The sequence below is a fragment of the Chenopodium album genome, chromosome 7, assembly GCF_948465745.1.
Source record: "Chenopodium album chromosome 7, dcCheAlbu1.1, whole genome shotgun sequence".
Classification (NCBI taxonomy): domain Eukaryota; kingdom Viridiplantae; phylum Streptophyta; class Magnoliopsida; order Caryophyllales; family Amaranthaceae; genus Chenopodium; species Chenopodium album.
This window is the reverse complement of record NC_137840.1, coordinates 77,653,310-77,680,518: the sequence shown is the minus strand read 5'-3', so window position 1 is coordinate 77,680,518 and position 27,209 is coordinate 77,653,310. Positions and strand designations below refer to the sequence as shown.

The following is a 27,209-nucleotide window of genomic DNA, read 5'->3' as shown; positions in this document are numbered from 1 at the left end:
GAAAAAGGTTACAACATGGTTTAAAAACGACACGCTTAGTTTAAATAAAATGCGGTTAGTTTAGATTATACAAGTATATTGAAAAACAAGTTTATGTATGAGTTAGGCTTGATTTTTTTGCACCAAAAATAAAGAAAAAAAATTTGAATTGTATTAGAAATATTCAAGCATTTCATTTATACAAAGTAACCAGTTGAAGCCATAACTCCAATGTTCAAACCATATAACTATCTAGAGCACAAGAAAACTAGAGTGTGACTATTCCTTACCAACTCAGGTCACTACACTATTTCTGACTTACTGGGAGCTATTATACATACAGTATAGGATTCACTAACACGGTTACATCATGTGATATTTGGAAACCTTTGCACAATTATATACACAGGTGCAAGCCTTCCAGCGCACCAGAGTAGTATTTATATAGATACAAATAGCTGAACCAAAGGTGGTGCAATGGTAATTATGTCTGCATCTAGTTGAGCTGCGCGTATTGTACGCTGTATTTAGGACACAAGAGCAGCCACAACCACTAGTTACCAGACAGTATTATGAAGCACTACACACACATAAGATGCCGAAATCATGCCGTGCTTTCAGTCTGGGATGTTAGTCACTGCCAGTTGAGTTAGTTTGATCATCCTGTAAAGTGATGCCAGCCCATAAATTGGTCATAGATTGCAACTGGTGGAAATCTTGGGATTTGAGGGACATCTTATAAAGCTCTTTCAATTTCTCAGAATCTCCAAACCTCTTTGATGATGGAGTTGGTGCCTGTGAAGCAACAGCCGTTTTGTTTGGACCTGCTGATAGAGAAGAGGCCAACATCTTCTTCAATAGCATCTGCAATTGCCTCCAGAATTTAGCAAAGACATCTGACTTGTCACTCGAGGAGGAATCTGAATGCACTTTCGCTGAGACGTAACGTCCTTCAAGCAGGCAAGTCAAGGCAGTTTCTAGCATCTGTACAATTAACAGATAGTTAGCAACGTCAAACTTCACAGTAGAATATAGCTAAGTCAACAAGCATTCAGTAACGACAGCCTTGTGTGACATGTCTAGTAACTACTTGTTACATAAGATATATACCCTGGATCCGCAACTTTCTAGAAAACTTAATTCAATACCCATAGGCCATTCTTAACCATCATGTGTATCACTCAATGGAATAATAAAAAAGAACACCTTACCACAGAACTCAGAAAAGGCCCATCCAATCCTCTTTCCCTAGTGGTTTACTAGTGAACTCTTATATTCTCACTTCTCTAAATCCATCTCAATAGCCAAAATAAATCCACCCAGATTTTTCCTACAGGCATACACTATGAGGTGTTGGGTAGGGATAAGATCATAATACTATTACATGACCATACCACCAAACAGATACTAATACAATTCCAACTCCTGCCTAAATATGTGAAGAAAAAAATTTGAACATCTTAGCAAGGAAACGTACCACATATGAGTTATAAACACTATGAAGATTTGATAATAGAGCTGCTCTCTCAATTAATATGGTTAGATACATGGTAGGATGTCTCTTTGCACTGTAGTATTCAACAGCCTTCTGCCAGTTCCTCTCAGCTAAGGAAAGATACTGCTTTACCCTTTGGAGAATGCCATTTTCATTTTTTGATTGATTGCTGCTTCTGTGGCTTAAATTTGAAAACTTCAAGCAACTATCCCTCTGATAACAAGCTAGCTGGAAATAAGCATATGCAGCTTCCTGTTTTCGTACATCACCCAAAGATTCATAAATGGACAACGCTTCCCTAATGGCATCATTGGCTGAAATCTGACTCTTCTTATGTCCTTTCTTTGTCCTTTTTTCACCAAGACCTTGAGACCCCATCGGTTTGTCTTCCAGAGCTCCATTTATATGAACATTGGCTACTGTATCTTCCCTAGCCAATAACATGCCAAGCCTTAAATAAGTATGAGCAAACTGAGTATATACTTCACTTCTCAGGTTATTTAACAAATCATCTGCCTCGATACTGTTGTTGCTTAGTTCCGACTTTGCAGCTCCATAAAACCTAAGTGACTTCCCATATTCCACTTTAGCAGCTTCTAAGGCTTGCATGTATGCATCACGGAGAATTGATTTTGATTTGAAATACTCCATCTTTGATACCATTTCCTCAGCCAATGCTCGTTTACCATGACCCAAATTACAGTTAATTAATATAATATTGGTATAATCAGAAACTTCTCTAAATGCATCTATCGCCTTAGCAAAAGCAACTTCAGCTTTGGCCAGATTCTTTTTTTCAAGTCTGAGTCTTCCAAGTTCATTGCACACCCATCCTATCTTCTTAAGCACAGACTGCAACTCATGCGAAACATTAGAAAGCTCAACCAAAGACTTACTAGCTGACTCATAACATATTAATGCCGATGAAAGAATGCTATCCGTATCAGTACTTCCAGGACCTTGCAGATACTTAAATATACCACCACTTCTGAATTTTGGGGATTCTTCAGATGATGTTTCAATTAAACTGTCAAAAGAAGAGTCAGCATCAGCATTATCTGATGCATCCCCAGTGCGTTCCATGGTAACAGAACCTATAGTTTCTTCCACATGGTCATCATCCCTGTTGACATTTGTAGTCATGTTATTCTCATCTAGAGTTGAATCACTATCCCTTTCGTCCACTGTCCCTACAGAATTTCTTCCCATATCTGCTTTACAATGGGGACGGTGATTTTCTGGGTTAGCAGAGAGAGAGGTGCCTGTATTTCTCAAATGCGATCTCCTACTCTGTCTTTTGCTATGAACAAATGGGGCAGTGTCTCCATTGCTGCTACTGGCACTTATGCCACTGCTCGCCCTATCATTCTGACAGCTGCAGTTTACAAGGGAACATGTGCTGCAATTCTCTACATCCTGACCCAGCTTCTTTTTAAGCCTAATGAGTTCCTTTACAACTTCGGATGACATTTTTAATTCCTGAGAAGCACTTGTTTGAGCTGAAGGTGGAGAGGTCTCTTTGCCTTGTAAAGTGAGAAAATCAACATAAATATCCCCAACTAACATCCAGGCTTTGGCCCAAAAGAGGTAAGTTGAAGAGAAATCCGCAGGATTAATACTGTCATCATAAGAGCTCATGCATGGTCTCCTTTCATCTCTGATTATTGGTCTTTGCACCTCTCTATTGCTGGGTCTATTCTGCCAGACTGGACCATTACCCATAGAGGAAATAAATTTCGCATCTTGAAGATATTGAGGCACTGACCCATAAACAGAACATGCAACTTCAACTACTTTTAATGTTTGCAGCAATTGTCCATTCTCCCGGTAGGCTTGTCCCAAAGACAAATAAGATTCTCCAAGCAAAAGAATTAATTTCCACAGTTTGTGGTCCAGCTTTGATGTTGGGAGCCACTCCCGAATGTCACAAACTTCAATGCAGTCCGTGTCCCCACAAGCACAAACAGAAAAATTTTCAGGTATAGGTGGGGGCCGAGTTGTTTCATCGTTAACAAACTCTGATTCAGCGCCTTGCAGTTGCCGTGTCCATCTCAGTGACTTGATAGCTTGAGAAACATGATGTACAGCAGCAAGCTTTGAGGAAATCGGATCAGCAATAGTCCGAATTACATCTGCAGGAGTTGAGGTCACAGTGTGCAAGTTGTAGCCTTCACTAGCTCTATGATCCTGCAGAAACCCAGAGCTCTTGGCATCCACAAGATCAGATGCACTGAAGCCATTAGATTCCGAAATATTTATATCCTGAATATCACTTCCAGAAGCCTCAGAAACTGTCTCCTGAGAGTTATTATGCTCACTATTTGATGACTCCTGGACACTAGATTCTGATATAATACTAACAATATCCAAGGACTCTTCTTCTTGATCAGTGACAATCACCTCCGCTGCGAGGGGGAAAACTTCAGCAGCTAAGTCGATCTCTTCATCATTATTCAAGATAAGCCTTGCAAATTGTTCATGTGCAAATGCACGGACAACCTATCAAGAACAAATCATAACTAGCTAAGCAAATATAAATTTTTTGAATTAAGAACAATGAAAAGCAACAATAAGCCTTTTTTTTTTTGCTCACAGAACAGCAGCAAAAGGATGAGGATTTTACCAGATGGTCAGGTTCATCCAACAGCTCCAAACATTTTCGGACAAACCGAGCACACCTGAACCTACTTTCGGGAGCCTGAAACGAGAAGTCAACACAGAAACCCACCCAAAGTCATATGAGCAAGGGAAAGTGGAAGTATGAAATAGAAACAAGAAAAACAGAGTGATGTAGTGTCCTAGAGTTACCATGGAAAGCGACAGCCTATGAGCGGTACGGTAAAGGAGAGTTCCAAGCGACAATAAAGAGTCAGATCTTCCTCTCTGGATCAACGATGGCAAAGAGCTCGAGCAACCATCATCAGTATCAGGTGGATGGTTTTGGGGAATGACAGAGAGATCAAAAAGTTGAATCACATCTTCTCCAGCATTTTTATATAGCTGAGAGAAAATAAGTTAGAAAGCAAGAATTAGATAATGAAATACTATAATTATTAAGTAATTTAATGAAGCAAACTAAAGAGGGAGTGAAGCCAGTCAAAAGAAAGGTGACATGGTACCCAGTAAGCACCAGGATCTTGCTTGCAATTTGCCTGGAGAAATCTCAAAACTGAGAGTCCATTTTGCTGAACAACATATGGATGAAATGCTGGTGTGCCATCTTCAGACATGCCCTTCAGAAGAAATATGTCATCCGTTTTCAAAAGTTCATAACCTTTAACTACACCATTTCTATGATAACAGATGGCTAACTCTGGAACACTTGCCATGATATTATCCAACCAAGCTTCAAGCCATGTTAATGGCGTGACCTGAAAATTGAGTGAAAACACAGAGATAGTAAGAAGTATGACATGAGCATAATGCGGAAGAGAGAAACAAACAGTGTGATACACACCTGTCTAGAAACATCCCATAGATGCAAGCTCACAGATACATACTTATCATTACTAAATAGGAGCAAATCACTGCCAAGCAGAACACGGAAGTTGTGAAATTGCCAAAACAGGACTCTCAAAAACTCATCATTACTACATCTATACTTTTCGGATTCCTGCACTGGGCCTCTGGGTTTCTCACCAATACGGGTAGCCTTTTTTATGGGATCACGTGCCTTGTTTCTGTTCTTCTTACTTTCCCAATACAATCTATCTTGTTTGGCTTTAGAATAATCAGAATGTCCATCAGTGCCTTCATTATCAGAAATGTTAGGAGTCAAAAATTCAGAAGATTTGAAGGAGGTACTCGTAGGATCAAATGGGTCTGGGAGAACAGAAGATTTAGATTGTCCTTCTGCGGCGGTGGAATGAGTGGGTGGGCAATCACAAGCCTCCATTCGAACTGAATGCTTTGCGAAATTGAGAAAGAGTGATTCATCTGAGCATTTTGGCTGATTTCTCCTTACGAATCTTTCTCCCTCTTCCACATCAGGCCTGATAAAGATAAAACTAATGAAATCACCGAAACATACTACCAAAAAACCATCATGAGTACACAAAGCAGAGAAAAACAAACTGACCCTGCATTCAGGATAAGAGTTTGCCCAACGCGGTGTACAGCGATTGATAGCCGAGCCTTAGTGTATGGAATCTTAAAAATCTGCTTTAGGATGTCTGCAGGAGCAATGACATCTATCTCATCACCATACTCCACCAAACCAGATACAGCAAGGGCCTCACCCTTCCTAGCTAAGTTAGATGTAACAGCTCCATCATCCCAGGATACACCTGCTAAAGTATTAATCATTAAACTAATTAATCATTAGCATGAAAACTCTATTCATAATGAAAACATTTTCCTAAGAAGCATCATATTAACTTAGAACAGCAATATTGACATATGATCACCAGAATTACACTATAATATACTACCTTCGTTCCTTGATTTTTAACACAATTCACTAATTACACTTTGACTACTGTTTGTAATTTATATGTATGGAAAATCATGAATGTGGAGTCTTTGTAAATTCGTTTGAAACTCTGAATGTGTACTTTCGGCATATCAACTTATTATAATTTTCACAAGGAAAAATTGTCAGGAACTACATGCTAAATAGGGGTATTTGGAAACAACTACCCACTAAAAAATTTTATCAAAAAAACTACCCCCTAAATTTAAAAAGTTAGAGTAGCACTACCCATTTGCATTTTTCGGCGAGAAAGTCCAGCGTGTGGGGCCCACTTTTTCAATTTTTCTTCTAAAAATTCCTAATTGAAGAAGTGAAAAAAAGTAGGGTATGTAATTCATAGGTAATCTATCTCTTTTAATCCATTAATTATGAATTTTGATGTAAGGGTGTAACGATTAGAAAAATTAGGGTTCTTAGAAATTGGGGATAATTTGAAATTGGTTGAATTTGTTGCTTTTAATTCAAATTGGTTATCTTAGGGTTACGAATTAAGGTTCAATTTGTCATTGCATCGTGTCTTTTCAGAGAAAAATTGAAAAAATGGGCCCATGCACCGGACATTCTCGCCGGAAAATGCAAATGGATAGTGCTACTCTAACTTTTTAAATTTAGGGGGTAGTTTTTTTGATAAAATTTTTTAGTGGGTAGTTGTTTCCAAATACCCCTATTAAGCGTGTAGTTCCTAACAAATTTTCCTGTTCACAAATACATAATTAGAAAAATTAATGGTTTTGGAAAGCGTGAAAATTACTAAAACACTTAACACATTAAGGAATGAAGGTAGTGGCGTTTTTTAAGGTCTGCATCTAAAGCATGATAGAAACATGCAGCAAGGTTATGGGAAAATGCTCAATGTGAGGTATAGAACATCAAGACAGGACACAATGTTCACTTAGAAACGAATCGTCAGCATTCAGCATCTAAAAAAATGCAATAAAAATATTCTATTCAGTATGAGTTTGAGGAAACATGGCTGCTCTCCGGAACATTGATACAGCATATCCCACTATCTTATGCACTAGTATATCTCATCTCCAACCTCAAACAATGGAGATCTTTATTCTCTTTATATCACCAAACCACATTCCAAATTTAGCAACATGGTTTTCCTTTTCAGAACATAAGATAGCTTCCTTAGCAAGCAGCTTCTTAGTTTTTTGACCAGTTTCTCTCAATTTCATATGTGATGGACATGGAGGAGGAAAAACAGATGTTGTAGTGAGTACCTAATATATGAACCAACTGTCACCCGCAAGGCCGCAACTCACCCAAAACCCAACATGAATTAAAAACATTAACCAGTGATCAACAAGGCTCTATCTACCATATACTTACTCACCTATTAAAATCCTAGAAATGCCCTAGATATATTTTCATCTAACCCAATGGTAATCTTCCCTCATACTAAACCGACATTAATACTTTGGAATTTACTCTCCGATAAATACTTCACTGGAGTATATTTCATATAGGATGAAGATCACCTAGGAAAAACAGGTGATAAATAATCTCGACCAATTAACAAAACATAATTTCTTCTCCCGTACATTCCAAAAGTACTCGCTAGTTTTATGAACACAATCTTTTATTTGTTTTTTTGGATTTATAATATTTGTTCCATATTCACAATCAGGAAATATCATCACCTAGTCATCTACCCCGTGGGTAACCTACGCAAATGGAACCGACATAAATACTTAACGGAATTCAATTCATCAATATACAGTTCATTTCTTTTATGCAAGAACACTTTATCAGTACAATTTCACAAAACATTATATCATTTCCCGAACATTCCAAAATAGTATTCTGTATAACTATTACCTCCAAACAACAATAGAAATGAGATATCTACAGCTTAAAGTACTTATAACATCCATTAAGTTACAAACACAAAAATCACAACAATTAATACTATAGCAGTATATAAAGTATACTAAAAAGAGAAGTAATAATAATAATCTAACCTTCAGTAGGAGGAGAAGTTCGCGTATTAGGAGCACTAGTAGTCGTCAATGGCGGATTATTAAGATCAGTTTCTGTCGGAAGCATTCGATATCTCGGTGCACTCACCCTAATTCAATTTCAACAACAAAAATCAACAAAACAATTCAAAAAATTAATCAAAACCAGAAAAAATTAACTGAAATAGGAGAGAGAAAATGGTTACGTTGAAGAAGAAGGAACGAGGTCAGAGCTGAAAGAGTGGAAGGAATTATCAGTAGGAACAGGAATTGAACCACACAGAAATCCAACTGGTTTTTTAGGGCTCGCAATTTCCAATTTTCCGATGCATTGCATCTCTCTTGAGCTTGAATTGCTTAATTTCTCCATTGATTTCAGCTTCAAATGATTATGATTGCTTCATCCAACAATTTAAAATTGGTGTTTCTGGATTTTCTGGAATTTTCTGAGTGTTGATTGTTGAATACTTGATTTTCAGAAATTGCTAATTTCGGGGTTTTGGGTTGAAGAAACTTGCAAGAGAAGATATTTGGGCTTTCAGGATATGGACTGAATTCGTATATTAGTGATCTATAATTACTTTTTATTTAGCCCAATTTATGCTTAGGAAGTAAGCCCAATACTTAAACATTTCAACCTCATACAACACTAATACACTGATTTTACGAGTACTGCTTCCGTTCTTTAAAGATAATTCATTGTATTTTATGACATTGTCAATAAATATATTATATATATTTGGCTATTTGCTGCGTAAATTAATAAATGCGTATATAATTATGAAAAGGAGGTTTCTTATACGGAGTACAAGTATTTTCATAACATCAACTATGAACTTGGATTGTAATAAGCGGAAACTTAAGTGTCATTTAATATGCCGTCTTTTAGGAGCATCAAGGATTACATTTGAAGTCAATTACATGTCAATTCATATAGGCTTATGAGATTAGAATGGTTTGTAGGTGGTATACTCGTATGGCCTTAGATGGGTTAGTATGAGATGGTCAATACAAAGCCAATGTTATCTACTGTATTTCATCTTTTTAAAATCGTAATAGAAAGGTTATTCATAAAGGTTATCAGTTCTAAAACTCATATTTGACTAATTGTTTTAATATATCATACTATAACATACTACATACTCTATATGTCCAAGGAATTTTGAGATCACATACTACACATTTGTTTGTATAAATCAATCTATAATTGTGTTTTTTCCAAGGAATTTTAACTTATTGATGTGTTTCAAAGTTTATTTCACCTGTTGTGTATAATTAGCTGTTTACATTATTATGACTTTTCAATTATGTGAAAAGTCATCATCTTAATTTCTCAAATGGTGTGGATAATTTCACTTTAATGATGTGAAACTTGAAAAATTATGCTAACAAAAAGTAGAAAAAGAGTCAAGCAAATGCCCACTTTCAAAGTGAAATATAATCCTCTTTATTACCATTAATAAATACTAGTATAAATACCGTATATATACATTTAACAAACTTGGGGAAAAAAATACAACTCCAATTATGAAGGAGGGGTTCAGTTATGCCTCTTTGCTAAAAATCTTTACAAATTGCATTTCAAAATAAAAGGGGGAAAACTGGAATTTGTTAGCTTCCTAGTACACCATGCAGCTTCCCACAAGGCTAGCTGTTCCACAACTTGATCAGACCATCATCATAAACACGAAAGCTCGAACCATAATCATCTCGGGATTGAAAGATGATTATGGATCGGATCATATATATGTACTCCCGCTGTAAGGATTTAGTTGTTACGTACCCATGCATGTCAACGTGATAATTAATTCCGGACAGAGGGAGTAATAGTAACTTACTAATAACGTGGTTATTATAAAAAAAAAACGTTCAAACCTTCATACGCCTTAATGCAATGTAAGCCAATAACCTGAACCCAACAAACATGATCAACATCACTCCTACACTTGCTAGGGGACTGATCTGCCCTACAATGTCTTCTTCGATGAACTTGCAACTAGCCACGTTCATCGAATGATGGCTCGAGCAACCAAAGAAGCGCGAAATTCTTTCTCCCCCATTATATTGCACATCGATCAGTAGACGATAGCAATAAAATGTAAGTGAAGCATACTTAATCCAACTCAAACACCTTGGCAATTTATGCACATAGAATCCTCCGGTCAAAACACAAGCCAACATAATGATTGTAACAATCGTAGAAGCTCGTTTGGCATCCATTATAATCGCGCCTAGAGCAAGCCCAAGGCCTTGTGCAACGAGCACATACCCTATAATAACACCCAAGGACTGTAGGAATGTCCAAAGTTCAGGCCTTAAGCCGGTCATCCAATACACCAATGTAAGAAAAATTGATGGTAGAATTAGCTCCAAGGGAAGATCACCTATGATTCGAGCCATGAAGTAAGAAGACAAGGAATACATTCCAGATGCACGCTCCTTAACAAAGATAGACCGGTCTTGAGGGAACGCGAACACAGCATTAAAAGAAGGAAACACACCCCAAAAAATCGAGATGAAGTAGAGCAAACCTAACCTATCTTGTACATCTCGATAGTCTGATTTCCACCACATCATCCCTGCTAGAAGTGCTGCCGCGATTACCTGAGATACTCTAAGGGAGTTAAAAGACTCGTGCCTTCGCTCTTTAAGGCTCCTTTGGAGAAGGATGCTAAACTGGCTGAACCATGAGAAAATGCCGTTTTTTATGTATTGCTTCGCGCTTCTTCTACTACCAACAACCGTGTTTTTTGGCAAAGTGTTCTTGTTATTGCTTGTGTTGTCTAAGCAGGCTGTTTTTACTCTAGGAGCTAACACAGTGTTGTATGCTGTAACAAGTGCTTGCTTTGTGTTTGCCTTATTACTCTCGTTCACTCCATCTGGTTGATGAGAAATGCCTGCATATAAATCGATTTCATGAAGGTCATTACACAATCCAATTGCTTAATAATCACGTAGGAATAACATAACATGTTCATTTTCTAGCAAGATGTATACAACGAACAATAAGCATGTATACAACTCGTAACACTAATTATGTTCACGACTAAACATAACTCGTAATAGTACAATTATTAGTAGGTCCAACATACAATTATCAATACGTAACTTAAAATACTATGATCAAATTACAATCACATTAAAGTATAGTGGTAATAGAATAGTGCAAATATTAAAACTTAAAAGAGTATATAAAATTAAGATTAGTGATGAGATAGTGTCACTACCTAAAGAGGAAGCAATAAGAAAGGTAAGAATAAAAGGAGGCCAATGTTGGTGGAGTATGGTGGGACTCCATTAAAGCTTTAGGTGCTCACTCATCAATTTAACCAAAAATAAAAGCTCTTTTGTTTACGTTATTGAATGCGTAAGCACCCTCTAAGTAGCCTCACACGTGTTCATACTTTCTAATAAATATTCCATACTTTTATTGATAACATTAAATCAACCTAAAATAAAGGTTTAGGAAAAAGGAAAGGGAGTAACATGGTAAGTTTGATAAAAATAAAGTTTGATAAGATGTTTATCCGGATATAATCTGACCCTGTATAAACATATCCGTTAATATGAATGATCAAGGTATGGTGGAACTGAGATGACTATTAAAAAAATACTAATTTTAACAATGTGACAATTTATCTAGTTGACTTGATTGTTTATATTAATTAAATGTGCACAAAGTATGGTAAAGTGTATTATGCTCATGATATTGAAACTATCATACAATATGTGTTAATTGGATGATGCTACATGATTTATAGTATAAAGTATATACAAATTAAAGGTCCAAGATCAGCTTAGGAAAGTACTCCATTTACATGATATGGCCATGTATTACTATCATGGAGCGTTATTTACTCTATAATTGTGCTTGGAAATGACATGATACATTATTAAAGATGCTTAGCAGCAAAGTGGTGAAAGTAAAAAAAAAAATAATAAAAAAATTAAAAAAATAAATAAATAAAAAGAGAGAGAGGAAGAACCCTACCCACGTGAGGATCACACTTTATCTTAGCTTTTATTTTGATGGAGAAATATATTATTGGAGAACAACTATCAAAATTAACATGTTTGTTATATATGATAGCTTATCTACATACTATTAACGCATTATTGTTATATACACCATAGACTAGTATGAGAAGTGAGAAAATGATTCTAAAATGTCTAAGCACATACTTAAACACATTAAAGGCTAACATGCACAATATTCGATGATTATTATTATTATTATTGAAACATTTGTTAGAAATTAATTTTAAACTCACTATTGAAAAATTGAAATGTTGAATAGTTGAAAATAAAATAACAAAAGAACAAACAAACTATGTACAGTCTTAAGAAAACGATTGATAATAAATTAGTACATTGAACTAACTATATATTCGAGAAATGATTTTATTGAGAAAATTTTGAACCAATAGTACGAACAATATCTAGCATGATTTTGAAAATATAATCCAATATTCAAAATACCTATCAAAAAAACAAGAATATTGGAGGCCTATTGCACTAGCAAGATTCGCACCTCTAACATTGAAGAACTAGTGGTAAATTCCTATTTTTTTAAAAAATTATTTTTCACACATTTAGCTTATCCAATAGAAAAAAGGGGTCAAAAATCATTTGGTACTTTCCATTAATATTATGGATATGCTAATATGCTATCATACGTACTTGATGTCGTCACATATCATCAAATACTCCAACTTGATACTTGTCTTCATAATGGTGTCTAAGAACGTAATAGTTTGCAAAAAGACTATGTATTGTAGTGAATCATTGCAAATATTAGCCATGACCTCAACCATCCATTAAACTAGACTATGAATGGTATATGCCTAGTCAAAAGTGCATTAATATTAAAGCATTGTTTGTTTTATATGTCGCTTAGACTTTGATTATAGGATTTAAATCGTATATATTAGTGATACTACTACTAATTACGTAAAAGATTTTTTGTAAAGCAGTTATATATATATATATATATATATATATATATATATATATATATATATATATGTTAGTTGCGAAACCAGTTAATTTGAACTTATTTAAATTAGACTTTTTAAAAAAAGATATTTTGCTAAGACATATTCACAATTTCATTTTCACTTCTTATACAAGTATATAGAGTTTTAGAATTTCATTAATTATGAAATAGAATAACATCCAAGTAGATTAAGCTGCCCACTAGTATTAAGTACTGAAAGTTTAGTCTGTTAATCAGTAGTTATCAACAAATCTATGATATATAATTACATGTTATCACATCATTCTTACTTTGAACTATGCAATTAATATACGAAACTTTATATTTATGGAAAAAGATTTATCAATTTTTTGCTTTTCTAGGCTAGGGTAGGAAGACACCATCAATTCATCAAAGGTGAACAATATCTTTAAAAAAGATAATGGGATATCGTAATGTAAAGAAGCTTAAAAGACACAAAAGTTATAAAAATATAATTTTATGAAATATCATTCAATTTACAAATTACTATATTGGTGTACTTTGTTTTAAGAGTATTGAGACATGTCTCCCGCAACAACCAAAAAAAAAGTAACAAAGATAAAGAGCCAAATAGGACATACTATATAGGAATATAATCCACATACATAGTACTAACCAATTTAAATAAAAATAACTCTTAAAAAAAAAATATTGCCATCCAGCTATATTATGTTAGCAAGAAATAGACATTTTTGTTTTATTATGAGTTTAAAGAGGGTGCACTAGGCTTAGATTCGTACGTGACACATAAACACGAGCATTTTTCTAGAATAGGTATTTTCTTGACTAAATATGGGATATGTTAATTAGTGGGATAAAAAGATGTATATTCAAACTCTAACAGTTTATACATTATGTTGGACAAAATCTTTATTAGGTCGAAATCACAAAAAATCATGATAAATAAGATTAATATGACTATATGAGTTCATTTTTTATACTATCCTTTTTAAAAGGAGATAAAATAGAGTAAATAAAAGATAATAAAGCAATGATCAAAGTCCATTAATAATATGGGAAACTATAATGTGTCACTATCAGTATGGAGATTAATTTGCATGGCCTATGATATGATACAGTATGATTTTTTTTATCTATATTGGACCATTTGATTGAAGAAATTAATTGTAAGTCTTTTATTCACACAAGGAAAAACGTTCTTTCCATCATGAGATAACATAACTAATTTGGTACGGGGTCACATTTTCAATAAATTAAATAAGATATTTTTTTCGAAAATTCTCAAAATCACTTTAATACAAAGATTTATATTTCAATAATATAGGTATATTTAAAGGTCAAATATACGGTTTAAAATAGAAATTTGACCTATTAATTAGAGACAACCAGAATCCGTACACGCAAATAAGAAATTAAGTCGCATAAGGAGTGTCCCTTTTCTTTGAAAAGAATTTATGAAAAAGCATGAATTCTGAACCAGTAGAATGATTCTAAACACAGTAATCAGGCAATGGTGGCCCAAATGCTTGACAATTCAGACTTAGATAATCTTCGTCTTTGCCCTACAAGGAATTGTAGGAAAGAGATTGTTTTTCTAATTTAATTTCCAAATTTAAAGGGTGTCTTAAAGCATAATTCTTGTAAGCAATATTATTTTTTGTTAATATTTATTTAAAGTTGAAATTAACTTCTTTTTTATTTTATTTTGTTGATACGTGTCATTAATTATTGGATGCTTAATATACCTTATAATTGTGATATAAAAAACACTTAAATATTACTCCGTAAAAGTTTGATGTATAGTTTCTATAACTAAAAGATTCTTAGAAACGTACGAGTATAAGAAGCCTCAGAATTTGGAATATTGGGATTAAACAATTATGCTATCTTATCATACAAAAGCATGATAATGAAATATTATTAATATTTTAGCATCATTAAAAAGCATGATTTAATGGGCTAATGAGTTGTTAAAACAATTTTATTAAAGCTAAGCACGGTGGAATCAGCATATATTTGTGTCGAGATTTTATCAATTAATTATATAATGAATTAATTATGCGGTGCGTTGTATATCAACTCTAATAAGTATATTCTTTTATCACTAAGGTTTCCGTTTTCTAATAAAACGTTTTTTTTTTTTTTTCCAATTTAAGAATAGGAAGTTTCCTAGAATACAATACAAACTTTTTTCAATAATTGCTCGACAATATAATTGCAAGCATACGAAAGATTATATATGACAATCATTTAAGAGATTATATACATCCAATAAGAAAATTTTAATTTTAGGGTGAAAAACAAACTACTATTTAAGAGTTTTTTTATTATTTATTTTTTAATGCAAAACTACTATTCAAGAGGTGACTTATTAATGAAAGTGTATAAGATTTGAATACGTAGCTCATTATATATGAGTTGAATTTTTGCTTTCAATTTCTTACACTCCATATATTGATCATCGATCCATAACCCTTACAGTCGTTTTCACCAATTTTTGAGATGATATTTTAGTTATTGGCAATGATTAGATTTTTTGGGACATTTAAACATAATATTTTTAAGAACACACACACACAAAATGAATAGGTGAATAGTAACTTTATCCTACATAATTCTAAAGTAAAGTAAAATGTAAGCAAAAATGGTAATGACTTTTCCAAGGACTGAAAAAAAGAAAGTTGCTAGAATAATTCCCAAAATTATTGAGCTTACTCTTTTGCAAAACATAAAAAAAGTTGTGGGTGGGCGGTTAAAGTTAAGGCAAATAATAAAAAATTTAAAAAAAAATTTAAAAAAAAAAAAAAAAAAAAAAAGGGATGAAAAAAGGAAGAAAAATAAAGGAAAAGGAGTCAAAAATAAAGAAAAAAATATTAGTGGACTGAAGACTGAAAAGGAGTGTGAAAGAGAAAGCTAAGATGAAGCAAAAGGCGACATCTGGCAAGAAGGTACGTAAAATTATTAAATTTGTATAAGTATTATCCAACACAAAAAGAAAAAGGAAAAGAAAAGGCACCAACTTTCCCATGTTCTTAGAAATATTCAAAGAAAAATAATTGCAATTGCAAAACAATCCTAATTTTTATCAATTTAGGACAATTGCTATTTGCTCCCACCACCTCCAACACTACCACACTTTCTCTGTCGTGCATGTTGGCTATATATATTTTGTTCATCATCTCCGATCTTTCTTTAATTAGGTACCATTTTGTGTGTGTACACTTTTATTTTAATTATTGGGGTAGAGAAAGCTATAGGAGGATATAATCATATAAAGGTAAATTAAAGCTTATTACATATTACGTTGTACTAGTGTCGTGACATTTTCTAGGTCTAGCTAGACTAAGTGAAACAAATAGACATGTTACTTTTATCGAGTAATTTGTTTTTTCTAAATAAGTTGAGTTGTTACTTACTCATATACCTTATTTATAGGCTTTAGGTTAGGCGATTTACATGCACGTCGCGTATTGTGTCTAAGGTTGTCAACCTATATTAGTTGTATACGCTGTTTAATTAGGTATTAACACATCAATTAGGAATCTTGATGAGTGGGGGAAAAAGGATAAAATCTTACAAAGTAATTTACCTACAATTCTGATCTCTTTGTTAGGGTCAGAAGATATATACAAGCATTTTAAAATAAAAATGTGTACAAACTAATAAAATAAGATGGTTGGAGAAATTCAGGTATGCAGAAATTGAACATTTTTTGTAAAACAATTTTTCTGTCACAATGCATATTCCCAAATCGCAATACATATAATGGCTATTTATAAACCATTACTTTATAAATTTTTATATTGCAATTATCTGTTTATATTAACCGCCTCAATAATTATACGTAGTATTTTATTAAATTATTTGGCTGTATTGGCGTATTTGTGAAACAAACTTAGCCTGAAATATTTAAAGTTACGTGATTTTGTTACAAAATTTAAGATATGATTTTGGCTTATACTCGGAAATAATTGATGGTACATTTCTAGTACTTTTACAACGAATCGAGTACGTGATTCTAAAAATTGAGTCGGCATTATTTCCCCCCTCTTTTTCATGCCCAAGTATGGAAGTGAGTGAATCTTTAAACTTAACTTATTGCACTTCATAAATAATAAGCTACACCTATAAATGAACTTAAGGTGTAACAAAACAGAATATTCAATAATGGTAGGCAGGTAAGAAGTATGAGCTATATATAGTTTATAACCGTAAGTGGGGTAGTAGCTTTGCACGACCATGTTCTAAAAGAGAAAGGCTACAATTTTAAAGGATAGAGGAAGTATATATATATACGAACTGATTATTTGTGGTTTGTATTTGATTACAATCCTCGAGTGTGAGTTGAAGAGTGTCACTTTGTAATATTTTATGAAATCAAATTTTTAGAAAAATCTTAATTATAATTCAATAATTTTAATGCTGTCGATTGTACGATGATCCGACATATTAAAAGACTAATCAATACGACATATTGCTTCTTCAATAAATTCCATCACTATCATTTTTTAGCTAGTGCCAGAAATTTATCAACTTGCGGGGTTCCAAACTTCCAATCAAAATCTCGCTTCCAATTGAACAAGCAACAACTTGTTTATTTTTTTGTTCTTGTTTACAAAACATCATTTTGACTTATCAAACTACTCGTAATTATATGATCATTTCACTCATCATTCGAATCTAATCCATCAAATAAAATTAAAAAACAACTAGCAAATTTCGCTCACGACATTTTTCTCCTTTAATAATTTAATTAGTTATGTCAGTATGTATAATTCCCTAATATATAGGTTAGTACTATTTATGGACAAATTTTATTGCCATTTAAGTGACTTTTATTCCCTTATTTCGCAAAGATTAATCAAGTTGGATAAACCTCTTTTAAAAATGCATATACTCAAATATCGAATATAGTAACTTTATCAATTTGCCATGTTAGCTGGATAACACTTACTAAAAAGACGAGAGAAAACTTATAAAGATGCAATTTTGCAAGCGGTCTAACTTAAAATCTATGTAGCATGTATGATCACATCACATAAACCGGTAAATAACCATTTTATAATAAAATACCTTTGGAAAACTTATAAGAATGCATGCAGCTCGTGCAAGTGATTTAATTTAACATAACCACATACATCAACATAAACAGATGAACAATCAGTCAATCATTCTATAATATATAAACTACACTCATCTAATTCTAAAATTTCACGCACACACCGAACACGTCATTATATACGACTCAAAAAACAAGATAAAGTAGTTTAATTAATCACGTCAAAAAAAAATCAAAGTGAGTGTAACAAGGAAGAAATGACGTACCATTAGCGAGATCAAGGAGAAAATCCGCGGGGTTCATAGGAAAAGACGGCTCGAACCCAACCGACTGAAAATACGACATCGAGTCATGACCCTTTCCGAAATAAATGGGTCTACCATCACACAAAACTAGAACCGAGTCGAACATTTGGTAAACCCGGCTAGAAGGCTGGTGAATCGAAGTAATAATTGTTTTGCCTCCTTTTCTAGCCAACCCTTGTAAGGTTAAGACCAAGCGGTGAGCCGCGGTTGAGTCTAAACCAGAAGTAGGCTCGTCTAAAATTAATAAACTCGGGTTAACAAGCATCTCATGTGCGATGCACACGCGCTTTCTCTCGCCCCCCGAGACCCCACGTATGAATGTGTTCCCTATTATGGTGTCCCCGCACTTATGCAATCCTAACTCTCCCATAACAGACTCAACGACGTTGATTTTGTCGTTTTTGGTGAGGGTGTTTGGTAAGCGGAGGAGTGCGCAGTAGAGGAGTGTTTCTCGGACTGTAAGGTGAGGGTAAAGCACGTCATCTTGGGTTACAAATCCGGTTCTTTTTTGAATTTGTTTTGTGAGTTTCTTGTCATTCGCTAGGATTGATCCGGTGAGTGCGTGTCCACGGATTCTTCCTGCTAGTGCATTTAGGAGCGTTGATTTCCCGCTCCCTGATGGTCCTAGCACGGCTACGATCTCTCCTGGTGACGCTATTCCACTTATTTCGTTCAAGATCGTTCTTTCTTCAATCATTGTGGTTGTCGTCTCAGATGATGATGATGTTGTTGTTGAGCTTCCGCCGCCACATATTAGTGTTTTCATGTTACTCCCCCCTTCATTTGATTCAACCTTCACCTTGTAGCTTATGTCCATAAACTGTACATAAATAAATTTGTTAATTCGTAAATAATTTTACTTTGTTACAATTACACTAGTTATTATGTACGTACAATAATTATTTTTTTCGACCAGACTTATGATCAGCTCTATTCCTGATTAATTTGGATCCTATAAATCTCAACCTCATTATCAAAAAGTGATTACTTTGTTAGGTTAGGTTATTCATCTCTACTTTTGATCTGTTATTAAAGATATGCTATTTAATCAATATCGAATAATATATTAAAAAATAAAACATTTTTTATTTCCATTATTGATTACATATCATATCTCTATAACACGATCTACCCTATGACCTCTAGAAGTACGTTTTAAAATCCGCTCTAGGTATAAAACAGACAAAATACACATTATAATTTATGGTGAAAGTAGACTTTGAAGTAGTAAGAACAACAAAGTCCAAGCAAGTCAACAAAAAATTGACAACGTATGAAGGAAGTAATTAAAAAAAAAATGGTTGGTACATCAATTAACATACCTTGAGAGTGATAGGATAAGAAGAGCATAATAAAGATGGTGATTGACTTTGGAAATCATTACATTGTGTTTGCGTATTGCCATTGAATTGGTTTGGGGGTTTGTCTTCATAAAATACTGACATTTTTTTTTTCTTAAGGGCTTGTTTGGTTTGGTTTGGTTCAAATTATGAAATACGAAATATTTTCTAGAGAGAGAAAGTTTGTGTGAAGTAGACAAGTAGTATTGTTTAGAGAGAGAAAGAGTTTATGAAGGGAAGATGTAGAGAAGTGAGGAAATGAAGAGGAGGGGTCTATTTATTAATTTAAATTTGGGTGGTGGGTCCAAGAGGGTTAATAATATTAGAGCTGATTTTATATTTTTATATTTTTATTTTGGTAAAGTTGATTTTTTTTTATTTTTATTTTTTTACAAAAAAAAGAATAATCTATGGTATTTATGAAGTCATGAGACAATTAAAGGAATTAAGTAAGAGATTAAGAGATGATGGTTGCCACGTCATTAGCGGGAAACCAAACTGTAGAGGAGTGCAACGTGGAGGATTCAAGTGCCATCTGGCACTGTGTTAAAAGTGTTGGTGGGTCCCTTTTACTTTTTTTTTTTTGAGGCAACTGCCCAATTGAGCGCCGTTCATGGTAACTAAATATCTCTAAGTGTAGAATCATTTAACTTTTTATTTTGGTTCTTAATTCTAATTGTAGAATTTTAGAATATAACTTGTTTGCCCTTAGCTTGCTTACTTATATGTAAAGATGATAGTGGGTCGTATTGGCATAAAACATGTCGATATGTTACATTAATATTGCTCGACCCTTGACACGAGGCCATCGAAAGTGATGAATAAGAGATTCTCTTACATATTCACAAATTTTGTCAAACGGCACAATTGATGACTCGTGTTCTAATAACATGATCAATATTTAGTTAAAAGATTACTTAAAATAGTATAAGAGTTAAAGCGTGAAGTAGTTGAAATATATGAATAAAATAAAGTGCGGCATTATAATTGAACTCAATTACTTAACGTGGAAAGAATTAAGTTCAATATTATTATTTGGTAGAATTTCAATTAACCAATTATAGAAAGCATTGGCAATACTTGTACGCTATATATATATATATATATATATATATATATGCCCTATACATGCGTGTGGGATTTGTGCTTTGGGCAACAATACATATTGTGAATTTGTGAAAGATGGAGCAAGCATTTTGTTTGGATTTAATCATAATAGAATTTTTAAATTAGATAGTATTTTAATTTGCTACTCATATTACTCCCTTTTATTGAGCTAAATCTAGGTAATATCAGTCTGAAATACAACACGACACAATACAATTCAAAAATATTTTATGTCGAGGACGATGCCCCTCATATGGAGACACATTACTTTGTACATCAACAAGATAAGTTAGGGCCTGGAAGTGGAAGCCTAATATTTAGTGCTTAGTGCTGGATTCATTTCCCCTATAACAAACATGCGGGTTACGTTAGCTAGCTTACTGTATATGGTTAGTGGGTAGTATGAATATTTACTAGAAATGACTACAAAACAAACAACATAGTAAGATTTTGAGATGTAAAAAATTGCTTATAATAGCAATTACGTACCTACTAATTTTTTTCTTCTTTAATATAAACACTTATTTACAACTAGCAAGCTTTTTGTAACATCACCTATATATTTATTTACTCAGTCTTACTAGTTAATTGGCATCTCCATCGATCCTAGATGTGGTCATAACTCATATGGCTAATTGGTTACAAGTTGGTTAGGAATTGGGATTGGGACTGGTGGATCTTTCTCATTTCATCAATTTTGAATTAGTCAGACTTACTATTAATTGCTTGCGAAATGGGCCGGGCTGCACCTAATCTAGTTAAATCATTTTTTTGGGTCAATTCTTTTAAGAAAATAAAGTGCTGACCCAAATAGCTGATTCGTATTAAATTATTAATTAACACGAGACTTTGACAAACAATCCATCAACCTAGTGGGTGTTTGGGTGGATTGTAAACAAATCCTATACAATATTTCAAATGACTACGATAGAATTTTCATATATAGCTCGGCATATATGGCATGCATGATGCCAGCACGAATGCATGCATGCATGGCCGCATGGAATACTGGGGTCAATGGGATACACTACACTCGAGTACCACATTTGTTCACGCATAGTCTAACGTGTTAGTTCAACAATGCAACTTCTTAATTAACTAATTAAGGTCGTGTATTATAATTAAGCCAACAAGTCAACAACAGATGAATTATATTATAAATGTATATGCTTTCGATCCCATGTATTAGCAGCCGCAGACTTTGGGTGTGGATGCTTCATTCCTAGCAGTGGTACTAATACATACTCTAGTCTATTCTATTAAACACTTACTCGATCGATCAATTTCGACGTCTCATTGTTAGTAGTGTTACATATTGTATGTATATTATGTAGCTCTTTCTTATATATGGAAGAAAAAGTAGCATATATAGATAGTAAAAGATAGCTAGCACAGGAGAAAATTAAAGCAAAAGCCGAAAGCATTGAAAAGAAGGAGATCGATATCAGCTGCTAGATCACTACCAACCACAAAACATGCATGCATGTCTTTTTTGGATCTAGAGTTTTTCTTTCTTTTGTTTAAAGGATGATTGAATTGTAAAGAGTTGCTAATTTTCTTTGATAGAAGCAAAACTAGACACTACTTCTTTCTTTCTTTCGTTAAAGGATGATCTTCAGTACTTCTTATCAATTTATTTTCCATATAATCTAACAATGCAAGCAAAGGTCTCACGTGGCTACACTTGGTAGTATAGTGTTAAAAAGCACTCGTTCACACATGTACGTGTAACATGTTTTCATTATAATTTAACAAAACACCACATGATAACACAAAATTATACAGTAATTTCTTCGTTCTCTTTTACTTGTAACATATAATTAATTTCATATAACACTCCGTTCACATTTGTATATATAGCACTCGTTAGTTCACACCTGTACATGTTGCATTTAGCTCTTTTTATCTCTAATTATATAGTGAAATTATCATGAAATTAAATTATATATACATCCGTAATTAATAATAATATGCCAACATATATATAAATCTATAAAGTAATTACCACTCCGCCCACAGGATTACCATGTAGTCGTAGTTAGTTAGCTCTAATGCTATTTGTAACACTCCACCCTAATTAGGGGTTTGTGCGTTACTATCTAAGTGTGAAACAATTGAAAACCATGCGGAGTAATAATATCTAAAACTCCCTCTCGAATAAGTAATTCATAATGCAGATATAGAGTTGAACTTTGATTTTTTCCATCTCACTTTCCAAAACTTTACCATCAAAATTCGTAAATGACACTCCAAAAAAGAATGATATATCAATATTAAAGACCACATTCAATTTGTTCGTACAAAACATGCATTTTTAGGTATAACAAGATTTGAATGAATTGAAGAACCAAATATAAAAGGGCTGAAATTGTTGACACTTTTAACCTTAAGTGGGAAAATTGATTGATTGAATTAAAATTTGGTTTGAAATTATAATACGAAGATGATGTTGTGGTAAACTAAGGGTCATAATTAGTGCATTAGTACAGTCCAACTAACTGTTGTAATGCAAGTTTAAATAGTTTTCTATCTTATGTATGGGTAAGAGTCAATGCCTGAAACTGCACTACTTAATGTCGGATTTTGTAATCATGGTCCCATCTCATTTACATGCTGCTGGTTAAATTTTACTTTTTCTTAGGTCAATCACTTCTTTTATTATATTTTAATAAATCACATTACATTGTTTATAATTAGGTATTTGTAGTTTTGAAATAATAATTATATCAAAGGGTGTACTGGATCGATATAATTTTTTAGTAGTCATTGAAAAGTCTTCTCAGGAAAGGATAGTATTTGGCCATACTGAGATTATTGAGCTAGTAACAAATTGAATTCGATCCTCTTTGAAAGCTAATTATAGTTTGTGACACAATCAAATTTGACATTGATTGGATTATTGAGTGAGTTTTTTTTTCTTCATCTTCTTTGGACAAGATCACAAGATATAGTATGGAGTATTAATTACACCATCATGTAATGGAATTGAAACATTTTATATCAATTTTTGTGTATGTTAAAATAACATGATTGAAATTAAATCACACAAGCTTATAAGTACTATCTAGAACTTCCATCAATTGATTTCCAATGCTATATACAATGTTCTATGGTGTAATAATACATGAAATGGATTCAATGTACTAGTATCATGTAATGATATATTATTGATATTGCATAGATTATACGAAATATACTTTAATTAATACTATTTATGTTTGACAGGATATATGAAGCATATATTGAAGATCAAGAATATGATTTGAAATATACATAAAGTAAGTGAAAAAGAATATGATTTGACTAGGTTATATATTTACGTGAGAATGATTTAGATTTTGAAAATATTTCATAATGCTAGGGCAAGATAGCAACATTTCACATCTACCACTTATTATTATTATTATTTTTTATTAAATAAACATTAAATCTATAATCGATGGTAATCAAAATACCACTAGTAATAACAATTTGAGATCTATACCAGCTAATTAATTAATTGTAATGCAGAATTTTTTTGCTAATTAATTAATATAGTTTGAAATGATTGATGATTAATAAAACAACTTGAAAATGGATCGATGATTACCTCTTATTACAAAGGATATATACTAACTAATTTAATACACCACACTTTTGAATGGAAATCATCAAGTTGAATGAACGAGCGATAAATTAACCATTTAATCTACATAATAGTCTTATAATAAGTGGACACCATTAACTCTAAGCTAGTTTAAAAATTGAGTGTTTAGATTAAGTGCTAATTCCAAATTACTAGAGCCTTCTAATATCCCACCTGCCACCCTTTCTCTCATGAAGTGCTAACAACAGCCTTTAACAGAATTAATTTAACATTTACAACAACTTAACCTACACTAAACAATAACATTACTAAAAAAATATCTAATAAAATCTACAATATATTAAACTACTTTTTTTTAATCTCTTTTTAAATAACTTCACAATAAGACAATTGTGTCCATTAATAAACCATTTATGTGATATAGGATTATAGGGTACACAATTTGTGCATGATCTATATACACATTATATTTATGTGATTGGTGATATGACGAGTAAGAGACCTCCAGTAAGAATTGAACTAAAATGATTTAATTTTAACAATCTGAACTTCTATAATACATGTACTTCGAATGAATCGATCAAAAAAGGTGATGTAAAATTACTAATTATAAATAGGGTGGAGGAATTTGATAAACACGTAGCCTATCGCCACGTGCTTGCATTTACAAATAAAAACAAATACGGAGTACATACTATATACTTGTATTATTATTTGAAAATATATATAATAATTTGTAAAATACACATTAATTAAATGATCATTTTATATTTAACATTGAATATATGTATAGTATAATTATGGTAAGGAGTATGAAAAATCTGACTGAACATCTATCGATTGACTAATTCCATATTGTATCTGATGGGCCGTCATGGAGTAGTGGGAGGCTACTGGCATTGGCAAACCATTGCATGATGGGAGGGGGAAAGACCATCAAACGTACAACGATTGACGCGTGGCAAATATGATTAATTCAAGTGGTCTGACCATATTATTTCATGTTTCATTATTTTTCAAAGTGGGAGTCCACAAAATATCCTACTATTTTAACACTAATCACACTCTTTTTCTCCACTTAACTATGTTTCTTTCTTTCTTTCTACATTTTGAGCCGTTTCAGAGGCTTGCTTCTCTACTCTCACATGCATGGTGCGTGACTGCGTGGACTGTGAATGAGAGCTAGGTGTCAATTTAAGTCACTTGGTGGGTTCGGGTCGAGACTTATTAGGTTGTTAGGCCTAGTTGGGTTTAAGTCATGTTAAATTATTGTGTTAATTATATCGAATTTTAGACTGGATTACCTTTGAATTAGGTCAGTTTTAAATACTTTTGTATGTGATATTAGGTCAACATGTATTCCATAGTCAATGGAGTACTAAATAATAATGTGCTATCTAATATAAATATGTACATTTTCCAACGCATTACTTCGATCAATAATAATGTAATTATCTTTGAGTATAAATAGTTAAAATAATTAGGTTGTTAGGCCTAATTGGATTTAAGTCATGTTAGATTATCTAATAAAAAATATTTTTTTTTTCCCCTTTTCCTATGCAACCGAAGGTTACAACTTTAGTTATGGGCGTTTACTGTTGGAGAAGGATGCAGGCTTTTTATACGAGGAAGTTGTTGTTATTTGACCTTAACGATGTGTTAGGCATCCATTGGACCGTTAACTCCACTCCTACCCTGAAATTTATAAGATGCTAAACTGGATATCACATTGAAGTTAATAGTACAAAATATATATACTACTATATTCTTAATGGATTTTGCACCAAAAAATAATAGTCTTAATGGAATTTTTTTTATCATTTTTTTTAAAGATATGAACTATTGTATATCCTTCCTATTCATATTTTGTTTGTTTTTTTTTTTTTTTTTTTAAAAAAAAAGCTTATATTTATAATATGCCAATCATAAACAAACAAAACAAGCTTAGGTCCTTAAGGACCTTAACCCTATTTTTTTGTTGAAGATTAGGTCACAATTATTGTCTTAACTATATATTACAGCTAGCAATCAAGCTTTGCTTTAAGTGCACCAGCACAATCTATTGCATGAGGAATATGTAGTCTACTTCATAGGTTGTACAATAGTAAATTCATGTCAATGTAATTGGTGAGGAAATCACTTTGTAACCTCGAGATCACAAAATTTAATTCTCTCAACTAGTTTTGGTACTTTGGGGGAAGAGGGAGGGGGGGAGGGGTTGAGGATCCCTTATTCTGGATTTCACCCTCACTTTTAAGTGTCTGGCACATAAATACTGAATCAAAAAAATTGAGTTAGTGCGTAATTGTTGTAAGTATGTGCTCGCAATTGTCTTATATGCTTGAGCATTATGTTGTATTTGCCAAATGCCAATATTTTTCTTTGTAGTAATGTAACAGATATAAATAAGTCGTTGAACATATAAACTCAGAGAAAGTGAACTTTGAAGGTGCGAACTTGTCAAGTGGATGTGCTCTAAACTCTAATCAGTTGAAAATAAGGCTGCTAATATCAATGGGCCATAATCAATTTGATGGATAGGTGATTGAGGTCCAACAAAATTGTTTTAGCTTATAATATCAATGGGCCGTATTCAGTTTGATGAATGAGGTCCAATAATATTATTTCAGCCCACAATTTGCTCCACCAAGCTTTTTTTATATTTACATGGCCCAATGGGAAAATAACACACACTATATTTAACAAGTGAAACAGAAACCAAATATTAGTTGATGCTTTCGCTTATACGATGTCAATATGTCAATTTACCCATTTAACTATGTAAATTTGGAAATATAATGGATAAAACTTGAGATTTTATTTGGAAATTTTCGCATAATATGGAATATGTGACCCCAATAAAAATTAATTATATTTATTTTGCTCCCATTAAATATAATCTAGTTTTCAAAAAAAATTATAATC

At 32.9% G+C, this 27,209-nt stretch overlaps 3 protein-coding genes across 4 annotated transcripts in view; all 3 read right to left on the bottom strand.

Moving 5' to 3' along the window:
* LOC145639768 (large ribosomal subunit protein bL21c-like) overlaps positions 1-27,209 on the bottom strand; it is a 108,351-nt gene that overhangs the window by 38,133 nt on the left and 43,009 nt on the right. The gene's annotated exons all lie outside the window — the stretch shown is intronic.
* Positions 130-8,419, bottom strand: LOC145639762 (uncharacterized). Of its 2 annotated transcripts, none has more exons than XM_081691086.1 (9): positions 8,116-8,419; positions 7,913-8,019; positions 5,553-5,763; positions 4,932-5,466; positions 4,594-4,845; positions 4,283-4,474; positions 4,098-4,172; positions 1,457-3,973; positions 130-963 (listed from the first exon to the last, which is right to left on the bottom strand). In XM_081691086.1, exons 1-9 carry the CDS (start codon positions 8,277-8,279, stop codon positions 610-612), a joined length of 4,407 nt encoding a protein of 1,468 aa, XP_081547212.1. In that variant the 5' UTR covers positions 8,280-8,419; the 3' UTR covers positions 130-609. The 2 variants fall into 2 exon arrangements, with proteins under 2 accessions (XP_081547212.1, XP_081547213.1); XM_081691087.1 differs by having other exon boundaries at positions 5,553-5,760.
* Positions 9,333-19,841, bottom strand: LOC145639761 (ABC transporter G family member 25-like). The gene is made up of 3 exons (XM_081691085.1): positions 19,574-19,841; positions 18,213-19,071; positions 9,333-10,806 (listed from the first exon to the last, which is right to left on the bottom strand). The coding sequence occupies exons 1-3, from the start codon at positions 19,694-19,696 to the stop codon at positions 9,779-9,781; spliced, it is 2,010 nt and encodes a 669-aa protein (XP_081547211.1). The 5' UTR covers positions 19,697-19,841; the 3' UTR covers positions 9,333-9,778.

What these genes read in the sequence shown, in the direction of transcription:
- LOC145639762 (XM_081691086.1), bottom strand. Translation starts at nt 8,279, where the DNA reads ATGGAGAAATTAAGCAATTCAAGCTCAAGAGAGATGCAATGCATCGGA. An exon ending in AAGATCCTGGTGCTTACTGG is followed by an intron (nt 4,475 to 4,593) that starts GTACCATGTCAC and finishes ATTTTCTCTCAG; the next exon opens with CTATATAAAAATGCTGGAGA. An exon ending in ATAGGCTGTCGCTTTCCATG is followed by an intron (nt 4,173 to 4,282) that starts GTAACTCTAGGA and finishes TTCTCGTTTCAG; the next exon opens with GCTCCCGAAAGTAGGTTCAG.
- LOC145639761 (XM_081691085.1), bottom strand. Translation starts at nt 19,696, where the DNA reads ATGTCAGTATTTTATGAAGACAAACCCCCAAACCAATTCAATGGCAAT. An exon ending in CTTATCCTATCACTCTCAAG is followed by an intron (nt 19,072 to 19,573) that starts GTATGTTAATTG and finishes ATTTATGTACAG; the next exon opens with TTTATGGACATAAGCTACAA. An exon ending in TCTCCTTGATCTCGCTAATG is followed by an intron (nt 10,807 to 18,212) that starts GTACGTCATTTC and finishes ATTTATATGCAG; the next exon opens with GCATTTCTCATCAACCAGAT.